The 11206-nt window shown below is 35.6% G+C and overlaps 1 protein-coding gene across 1 annotated transcript; it reads right to left on the bottom strand.

The window, feature by feature from the left end:
• Positions 1-755: 755 nt before the first annotated feature.
• On the bottom strand, positions 756-8070 carry LOC131026703 (polygalacturonase At1g48100-like). The gene is made up of 9 exons (XM_057956635.2): positions 7861-8070; positions 7625-7753; positions 3922-3931; positions 2165-2316; positions 2002-2034; positions 1596-1803; positions 1420-1501; positions 1227-1335; positions 756-1136 (listed from the first exon to the last, which is right to left on the bottom strand). The coding sequence occupies exons 1-9, from the start codon at positions 8068-8070 to the stop codon at positions 756-758; spliced, it is 1314 nt and encodes a 437-aa protein (XP_057812618.2).
• Positions 8071-11206: the final 3136 nt, after the last annotated feature.

Raw genomic sequence — 11206 nt, 5'->3', positions numbered from 1 at the left:
TCTATCTACTCAGACATCTAATGATGTTTAGTGAGTCACTCTCAAGCCAGACTTTTTTAAAACCATTTCAGACAACCATTTGTAACCCAATGTAGGCAGCATTTGCCTTAGCAAAATGGTTTGTTTGGGTACCTAGTGGGAGTGCCACTGCCGAGACAATCCTACCGTTGCGATTACTGTTATTTTTCTACTATTATATTCATTTAATCAGCCGAATCAAGAATTGGGCCCATATTGGATCTTCAATCTCTTCATGAAGAAGTTGAGATAAGTGACTCTACATTGATAGTGTTGTCTAGAAAGATATCTAATATAAGACAGATAAATTGAACTGATTGAACTAGATTACTTACTCTTGAAAAAAAAAAAAGATTTATATTTATTTGAAAAGTAACAAAAGATATATATTAATATTCAATAGTAACAAGAAAACATTTGAAAAACAAATCTATTTAGGTTAGTAAGTCCATCCCAAGGGAAGTGGAATAGTGTTGTTGCCCATTACAATATCTTAGATTTGATGGATGCAATACTTTAATTGGAGATGGATATAATTATATTGAAGCGAAATATAAATTTTCTTATGAATATGGTCATTCAATTTAGGGATAACCATTGGCTGAAGATATATAACATATAGTTAACAATATATTCAATCAACTCAAATCACGTCGTATTTAACAAAGACTGACACTATTAGTTAAGGTGGACGCAAAGTAAATTTGGATTTACAAACGTGGGTTCAGCAGTTGAGATTAACACTTCTCGTCTGGTGATTGAGTATGGGAAGGATCGTTTGGGGGTCTTCCAGGTTGCAGGCACTCTACACCGTTCTCCTGGTCTCCATAGCTATTCCAGCAGAAGGGATCATTTTCGTTTGCACCAACTGGCTCAAGTTCAATGTTTATTAACTTTAAATCGGTGCATGGCATCTCGTCGCTGCAAGCCAAATAAACTGGAGTTTGAGAATAAGTGCCTGTGGATTTTTTATAAGTGACGTCTGATATAAATACTCCCGACGTTTGGTTGCTGCAGGCCTTTTTGTCACAGTAAAATTGATCAACATCAATGGGCACTTTTACGTTGGAAACCTCTATGTTCGAGAATGACACGCTCTTCACCTGTCCAATTCCTCCCTGAATAGATTAAAGAACGATAAGAGGAGGCACGCGACATGTTGGAATTCAATTTTTTCATTTAACCTTTATCAAGACATAATAACAGACCTGCCATGTTTTTATCCGGACTACGTTGGAAGCATCATGGATGTTGCTGTCATAGACACTCACGTTGGAAACGCAGGCCTTCGTTCCATCTTTTCCAAGACTTCCAATACTGATGTGAATTATATAATAGAATTGTTTTCAATCATTAATCAATGCACAAAGAAGTATAAATATCTCTAGTAATAAGATTTACCTGATACCGTGACCAGGGCCGCAGTTGATATTGTGCACGCGAATGCCTGAGCAGCCTGTTTGTATTGACATGCAGTCATCTCCTGAAATATATTCGTTAGAACAAGTTATAATTAATTATTAACATGGTATCTGATTAAAATATGGACGTAGCGTTGGGAATGATATTTGGTATACCACATGCCAGAGTGGAGTGGTGTATTTCAACATCTTCAGAATTCTGGAGATGAATTCCGTCTGTGTTTGGGCTGTTCGCGGGAGAGGAAGTTGTGAAATTAACTACTGTAACAGAAGTGCAACTGTCAAACTTGAGGTGAAATTGTGGACTGTTTCTTATTGTTATGCCCTGTACAGTCACGTCATAGCTTCCGTAGAATCTTATTGCCTACACACATTTATCAATAACATTTCAGCATCATTTCCAAGTTATGAACATACTCCAAAGAAAGGAGATTACCAAATTCTTTATAGTACGAGAAAGGATTGGATTTGCATTTCTCTCTCGAAACTCCTTAAATTCATTAAAGGCCGACAGGAAAATTGCTTTTCTTTAATGGGAGCATATTTCTCCCTAACCACTCACAGTGGGCCTTAGGCTTGGTAATTTGCTTCCATCCTGATTTACACAAAATCCCACTAAGCACGTTATTAATTTTAATCTAAGGATATATCTCTCTAACCAACATCTTTGCTACGATTCTCCATAAGTATCACAGGTCATTTGAGCGTTTATAAGAGTGATTTACCGTGTCTTCTTGTTCGGAATTCTTCCACCAAGCTGCTCCTTGTCCGTCAAAAGTTCCGTCTCCAACAATAGTAATGCCATTGAGTTTTGAAAAATTTATCCAGTTCAATGGTTTAGATGCCCATGCCTTTGAATTAACCGGAGCGATAACATCTTCATCCACCGGGAGAAATTTAAGATATTGACATCAATTTTAGCTTATCTTTTTTAATTTTAACACTTCCATGTCATTTTTGTAGATTTTTGAAGCTGAGATCTTCCTTGAATATGCCACTTCAGTTTGGACATGAATCATTTCATTCATCACCATGCATAAGCTATTTTTAGTTTAAATCAGTTTTTGTTTATTCATGCAAATAAAGTATCTACTCTAGCATGTATTAATCCTTAGGACTATTTTTAGTTTTGTTTTTTGCATGAGTTTGTTTTTAGTAAATAAAGCATGTTGTGCATGCACTTATTGTATTCTTAATTTAAGGAGTAGTTTGTTTTTAGTTTGAGAGACTTAGTAGCTTTCCATGCAATGCTTGGAATATATTTAGAACTGCATTTATTATTAATTCTTCTAGGCTGCAAATTCTTTATATATACAACCTCTATGTAATTTTTTAATTAAGCTGCAATAAAAGAAATTAGTGTGTGCAATTCCAAAAAACAAGGCACTTTGTTTTTATTCTGAATTGTGATTTCTTTTTGCAATTTATTCTTTTTGTTGTTATTGTTTGCTAATCAGTTGGTTCAGAGAGGATAGGTCAGGTTCAAAACTCTACAAGTGGTATCAGAGCAGGTAAAATTGTTTTGGGTTAAAGTTTTATTGTTGGAATTTCGCCAAAGTTAGTCATGTTGAATTCTAACCATATGCTCGTTCCAAAATTTGATGGGAATGATTATGATTATTGGTGCATTAAGATGCTAACCTTTTTGATTGGAAAATATTTGTGTGAGATTATTGAATTAGGTTATGAGGAGCCAGTTGATTGGAATGCCCTTACAGCCAATGAAAGAACAGCAAGAAAGGAAGCAAGGAAAAGGAATGCTCAAGCTTTGTTTCACATTCAGATAGCTCTTGATAAGAGCTTATTTCCAAGAATATTAGGAGCAACAACTGCCAAAGATGCCTAGAAGACTCTACAAGAAGCTTACCAGGGTAGTGATCAACTTAAAGTGGTCAAGCTTCAGACATTGAAGTGAGAGTTCAAGAATTTGAAGATGCAAGAAGCTGAAAGTATAAGTGATTATTGTGTTAGAGTCAAAGATGTGGTCAATAAAATGGCTACACTTAGGGAAATTATAGGAAATGAAGTTTTGATTAAAAAGGTGTTAAGATCTTTGACACCCAGATGGAATCATGTAGCAATAATCATAGAAGAAAGCAAAGATTTGACAAAAATACAATTTGATCAACTGGTTGGATCCCTGATGTCTCATGAAGAAAGATTGAAATATTCTTTTGAAGGTGTAGAGAAAGCATTTTCCTCTAAATTGCTAATCACAAAAAATGAAGATGCGAGCAGCAGTAGCACCAAAATCAATCAAGGCCAAGGTAAAGGGCAAAGCCAAAATCCTTCAAGAGGTAGAGGAAGAGGTGGCTCAAGGGGAAGAGGTGGTTCCAGAGGAAGAGGTAGAGGCAGATTTGATAACAGAAATATTCAATGTAACCATTGTAACAGGTATGGCAACTTTGAAAGAGAATGCAAATTAAAAGAAGGTAAAAGTGCTAACTATGCTCAAAAAAGTAGTGAGAATCCTCCTGGTTACTTCCTTTTATCTTATGCCAAGGGTGAAAATACTAATAAAGATGTTTGGTACCTAGATTCTGGATGCTCTAACCATATGACAAGGAATGAGAAGTTGTTCTCAACAAAGGATGGAAGTTTCAAATCCAAGATCCAGCTTGGTGATGATAAATCATTGGAGGTTGCTGCTAAAGGAGCTATGGAGGTCCAAACAAAAGAAGTTATACAGAGTATTCATGATATTTATTATACTCCACAATTGAAGCATAATTTGTTAAGTGTTGGGCAGCTATGTGAGAAAAATTATAAAGTAATCTTTGAGAATAAGACATGTACAATCTATGATAAGAATAAGGGTAATAGGGTGATCACTGTTGTTCCTATGACAAGAAATAGGATGTTCCCCTTGAGGTTTGGTGAACATAATAGCAGTTTGCAAATATGGCTTATGAGGATTCAAGTTGGTTATGGCATCTCAGGTATGGGCATTTAAATTTTCATATTTTGAAGTTTCTAACCTCGAATTCATTAGTTTATGGTTTACCCAAGGTTGAGGAACAAAAGGAGGTTTGTGAAGGTTGTGCTAAAGGAAAGCATGCAAGGGAAAAGTTTCCAAATGGCAATGCATGGAGGGCTCATCACCCACTTCAGCTTGTTCATTCAGATATATGTGGTCCTATAAAGACTAAGAGTTTGGGTAAGTCATCACTTTTATTGATGATTACTCACGAAATTGTTGGGTATATTTTTTGAAGTCCAAAGATGAAGCCCTAGATACATTCAAGAAGTTTAAAGCCCTTGTGGAAAATGAGAAAGCATGCAAGATCAAGTATTTTAGGACTGATCGTGGAGGAGAATTTTTCTCAAAGGCTTTCCAAAGTTATTGTGATTTTAATGGCATCAAGAAGCAACTTACTACTACATACACACCTCAACAGAATGGAGTAGCTGAAAGGAAGAATCATACTGTGGTTGAAATGGCATGGTGTATGTTACAAACCAAGGGATTTACAAACCAAGGGATTGAGCAAATCTTATTGGGGAGATGCAGTTGCTATAGCAGTGTACATCCTCAACCATAGCCCCACCAGTGCACTAGAAAAGATGACTCCTTATGAAGCTTGGTATGGCAAAAGGCCTAATGTTATTCATTTCAAAGTTTTTGGTTGTTTGGCTTTTGTGCATGTACCTGATCAGAATAGACAGAAGTTAGATGCAAAGAGTGAGTCATGTATTTTTATTGGGTATAGTGAGAAAAGCAAGGCTTGTAGATTATATAATCCCCTCACTAACAAGCTTATTATCTCAAGAGATGTGATTTTTGATGAAGGGGGAGTTTATGGTCATCAAAAAGGCCATGTTGAGAAGCCAAAATATGTTTTGAATGATGATATAATTGCTGATATTGATCATGAGCAGCCAACTAATGTTTATGTATCCAGTGGTTTAACTCCACCAAGCAACCCTTCATCAAGTTCTTTAGTACCAAGTTCAAGTCCAGCTTCTTCTCCAAGTTCTACAAGGAAGGTAAGGAGATTGAGTGATATCTACCAGAGGAGTGGAAATCAAGCACATGAAGAAAACCCAATAGGTGAGACAGTGAATTTTGCTTTATAAGCCAAGGCTGATTTTGAACCATCATGTTTTGAGGATGCATGTGCTAATGAGGTTTGGGTGAAAGCCATGGAAGAAGAGATGGATTCCATTCATAGGAATGACACTTGGGAGTTAACAAAAATTTCACATGACAAAAAAAGGATTGGCACCAAGTGTGTCTACAAGACTAAATTTAACAGTGATGAGAATGTTGAAAGACACAAGGCAAGATTAGTTGGTAAAGGCTTCACACAGAAGTATGGAATTGATTATGAAGAGACATTTGCACCAATAGCAAGACAAGAGACCATAAGAATGTTGATTTCATTAGTAGCTCGGAAGAAGTGGAGCATACATCATATGGACGTGAAAAGTACCTTCTTGAATGGGTACTTAGAAGAGGAAGTATATGTGGAGTAGCCACAAGGTTTTGAAGTGGAAGGAAAATAGCATCAAGTGTACAGGTTGAAGAAGGATTTGTATGGTCTCAAGCAAGCACCAAGAGCATGGTATGTCAGGATTGATGGATACTTTCAGGAGAATGGCTTCTAGAGAAGTAAGTGTGATCCTACCATTTACTACAAACAAGAAGGCACTGATATCCTTATCATAAGTTTGTATGTTGATGATCTTTTGTATATAGGTAGTAGTTCTAAGATGAAATATGAATTCAAAGCTGCTATGATGAAAGAATTTGAGATGAATGATCTTGGTCTGATGAAATATTTTCTAGGAATGGAGGTTTATCAATGTAAGGATGAGATTTTCATTTGTCAAACAAAGTATGCATAGGATATGCTTAAGAAATTTAATATGACTAATTGTAACCCTACCTCCACTCCAAGTGCTCATGGAGTTTTACTATGTAGAGATGATAATGCTGATTTAGTTGATGAGATAGCTTACAGAAGTATTTTGGGGAGCTTGATGTTTCTAATCCACACGAGGCCTGATATTGCCTATTCAGTTTCACTTGTTTCAAGGTATATGACAAATCCATCTGAAATACATATGAAGGCACCCAAGAGGATTTTGAGGTATGTGAAAGGGAATTTAAGTTTTGATATTCATTATTACTCTTCTGAAAAGTTCAATCTTGTAGGCTTTAGTGATTCAGATTGGGGAGGTAGTATGGATGACCGTAAATCTACATCTGGAAATTGTTTTTCTTTTGGTTCTGGTTTAATTACCTGGAGTTCAAAAAAGAAAAGTATTGTTGCCCTCTCATCTACAAAAGCAGAGTATGTTGCAATTACCTCAGCAAGTACACAAGCTCTTTGGCTCAGAAAAGTTTTGGAAGAAATTGGAGAAAAACAAATTCATCCTATAGTAATTTATTGTGACAATGTGAGTGCCATCAAGTTAGCTAAGAATCCAGTTCATCACAACAGAACAAAGATTTTTGATATGAAATATCACTTCATACGAGATTTGGTGTAGAAGAAGGATGTTGAATTGAAGCACATCAACACCCAGGATCAGCTAGTAGATATATTCACCAAGGCAGTTGCAAAAGCTCAATTTTTGATATTACGAGATAAGATAGTAAGCTCTCTCAGCATCAAGGGGGAGTATGTAGATGTTTGAAGCTGAGATCTTCCTTGATCATGCAGCTCCAGTTTGGACATGAATCATTCCATTCATCACCATGCATAAGCTATTTTTAGTTTAAATCAGTTTTTGTTTATTCATGCAAATAAAGCATCTACTCCAGCATGCATTAATCCTTAGGACTATTTTTAGTTTTGTTTTTTGCATGAGTTTGTTTTTAGTAAATAAAGCATGTTGTGCATGCACTTATTGTATTCTTAATTTAGGGAGTAGTTTGTTTTTAGTTTGAGAGACTCAGTAGCTTTCCATGCAATGCTGGGAATATATTTAGAACTGCAATTATTATTAATTCTTCTAGGCTGCAAATTCTTTATATATACAACCTCTATGTAATTTTTTAATTAAGCTGCAATAAAAGAAATTGGTGTGTGCAATTCCAAAAAACAAGGCACTTTGTTTTTATTCTGAATTGTGATTTCTTTTTGCAATTTATTCTTTTGATTGTTATTGTTTGCTAATCAGCTGGTTCAGAGAAGATAGCTCAGGTTCAAAATTCTACAATTTTAAGATCATTATACCTTAAAGAGGATATTTGATTTACAGGGTCCCAAGAAGGTAAGAGGACCAACTAGAAACTGGTAATCAGATGGAATAAGTAGTGTAGCTGAGTCCTTCTCACATGCTGCTTGCCATGCCGCCAGAAATGCCTGTTTCATCCACATTAACCGTCGAATATTCAATCACAAAATTCAATACCTAAAAAGATATCATGTTAACCTAATCTATGATTAGAAGCATAGATATAAAAGATTACCTTGGTGTCATCTGTCTCTCCATCACCCTTGGCACCCAATGTTGTAACGTCCACCACGTTCGAATAGACGTCATAATGATAAGTAGAATTAGGCGATGATAAGGCAACAAGTGATCTGATCTTGAAATCCCTTGCACCTAAGCACTTATATCTCAAGCCGAAGACAAGTATAACAACAAACATAACATGTATTATTCTACTTGAAGACATTCTGTTCTTAAACTTAGAGCTCACAATGCCATATATTCTCAAAGCTTGCTTTATATAAAGCTTAAAGGGAGATGTTAATCACGGGTAAACAATGAACGTGCATGATGGGACAAATGCCCGTGATTAATTGTTGACATCTTTTCATCATGAATTTGTTTTATCACTTAAGTGGCCGTTTTTCCCTGCTCCATGCAAATGCACGTCTCAAGGTTTACCTTGTCCGTTTAACATCGTTTTCTTTGCATTTGATGGAATTTTTAAACCATGTTAGATCTAAAAAAACAAACATACAATGGAACAAGTTTGAGAACATGAGGCGTAATCAAACGTTGTAAGAAAAAAATAAAATATATTTTTATGGGCTTAATTAACTGGGAAAGCTATACAACAGCACGGGCTATTGTGTGTAATGCAAGCGACCTGAAAATGCACCGTAACGTATTCTAGGTTTGATTCAACTCGAATAATTTATTATCATATCGCGACAATGGAAGGCCGCAGGAATTGACTTACTGGTTTTATCTCGAAAAGCGAAAGTCGAAGATCGTGAATGGAAGCAGACACTTATATGCATCGTACGTTTTCATTAGAACTGTAGAGATCCTATTAATTTAAATTGGTTAATGCCAAAGGATAATACAAATTTCCTATCTTTGTGTGTAGGTTTTGTTAGTGCGTACGGATTGTGAACGTGGTGCAATCAGAGCAAGAGTCCATTTTAAAGATTAAGTGTAAGTTTCTCACAACCCCATTCATTAAATCCACGCTAAGTATCTCTCGACGTAAAAACACCCTAGCATTGTTTGTAGTACGTCTTTGTACCACCCAAGTAAGAAATCTTGTGACTTCCACGATTTGCTAGCATTTTCTTTTTTCGTTAAATTGATTTTCGTTCTTAAAGAAAAAGTTTTATAGACTAGCTGTTTTAGCTTTTTTGAATTGCTCTTGTGGATTAATTGTCATGTTGTGAAAGTGAAGACGTCGGATTCGGAAGGTTATTAACAATTAAAATTTGATGTAGTGCCAAATTTATGTGGAATAAGAGCTTCCAGCTAGGTTTGATTCTTTGAGTCATGTTGGGAGACGGGGTGTCGGGCCAACTCCTCCATCTTCTAGAATTAATCTCATGGACAAACCTTAACTTTCATAAATTAAGTTGTCAAATTTGAAAGTTTATTATCATTTGTAGATTTGAGTATAGCAATAAATTTAAAATTATATATTAACCATAATCATTTTTTATTCTTTCATTAAATTAAATTTATTTTATTTGAAACTTTCAATTACCATCACACATATTCTATCTATGCAACATTGTAAGAAGTATCTTTGTGTGTGAAAGGTTTATAAAAAGTGACTTATGCTTTAATTACAATCATTTTATTTAATATTTTATTTTTTAATATATATAAACTATGTTAATAGTCCATAATTATTGTGTAATCCACCTTCTATTCAAAACTATTTTATCATATTACAATATGACATGTTTTTCATATATTAAGGAAGGAAAGGGCCTTAATCTTGATTTGAAAACAACAAAAGAATCATAAAAGAAGACAAAAGAACCTAGCATGCCCCAACAAAGACCAGAATGACAAACAGACCACTAATAGTATCAAACTATAAACAAACTAAGAGGTAACAAACTAGAGTATTATCGAAACTGGGATGTTGACCATTACTAAAATGAACAAAAACAAGAAAAAGAGAACAACCCTGCAAGATAAAAGTCAATATATCAGTTTCTAATTGTCAATTAGGGATTCAAGGGGCTCCTCTAAGACATCCCTATTTTTTTCATCTTGCCTTTTTTTTCATCTTCCTTTTGGGCTCCAATGATGGGGAGTGTCTCACAAAAGGGTTGCACCTTTGAATAATAGGTGGGCAAAGATGTTTTAGTGGGGAGTGTCTCACAACTCTGATCTTCTATATCTTTGTTTGTTGCAGATATAGAAGATTAGAATTGAAAAATGGAGTTCTTAGCCTCTGCTATTTTCACACCATACAACTATTTTGATTGGAAGCTAAAGATTCTGCGTCAGCTCAAAAGTAGAGGCCTCTATCGGATAGTTATGAATACAGAGGTTGAACCCAATCCAACAGTTGAAAATTCTAAATACTTCAATCAAATGGATGAAGCCTTTGGTCTATTATGCTTATCCATCTCTCCATAATTGTTGTTTCATGTTGAGGCATGCAAAACTCCAAATGACATTTGGAAGACATTGGAGACACTCTTTGGAAAGCAAGATGAGATGTGAGGTCATATTCTTGAAAATGAGTTCAACTCATTAGATCCAAGAAGTTTTAATAATATTCAAGATTTCTTCACAAAGTTCAAATCATTATTGCTTTAGCTTAAAGGATGTGGTATTGACAAATCCAAGGAAGAAAGCAAATTAATCCTTGCTATTATAACAAAGTTGGGTCCAAAATATGCATTATCTATCTCTGCTTTCCACACAGTTAGGCTCACAATAGGAGAAACTTGGAAGATGCCCACACTTGATGCCTTCATTGAGTCCTTGATACATGAGCAAGATAAGCTCATAAAGATGGGCACATTGAAAAACTCCAATGCTCATACACTTGTTGTGCATGGAAGTGGAAAGAACAACTCCAAATCTAGTCAGCAATCCAAAGGCAAAGGGAAGAAGGAACTAGATCCAAGAAAGGAAAGCAATCCCAAACCTCCAGATGGATCTACCAGCTCAAAAGAAAAGAAGGACAAAAAGGGAAAATCAAAGTGCAGCTATTGCAACTGTGGTTACCATCCAAAATCATCATGCATGAAGAAGACCATTGATCTCATGGCATAAACACTTCAGCAAAAAATTCTTGGTAACCTTATCCTAGAAGGTGCCAAGAAGAAGCAAAAAGAAAAAGCACCAGAAACAAGAAACAATGCTCATGCATTGATTGCTATTCATTCTTCTTCAGATGCATGGATTATAGACTCTGGAGCTTCACACCATATGGCAGCCACAAAAGATGTTCTCTCTTCTTTGAAACCATATTCTGGTTCACCTATTCGCTTGGGAGATGGATCTTCTGTAGCAGCAACTGGAATAGGGAAGGTTGAGATGGGAATTGGAAGTTTTGAGAATGTCTTGCACACTCCAAATCTTTCTGT

This window comes from Cryptomeria japonica, chromosome 1 (assembly GCF_030272615.1).
Source record: "Cryptomeria japonica chromosome 1, Sugi_1.0, whole genome shotgun sequence".
NCBI lineage: Eukaryota > Viridiplantae > Streptophyta > Pinopsida > Cupressales > Cupressaceae > Cryptomeria > Cryptomeria japonica.
The sequence above is the reverse complement of the archived record's forward strand: the minus strand, read 5'-3'. Positions and strand labels throughout refer to the sequence as shown.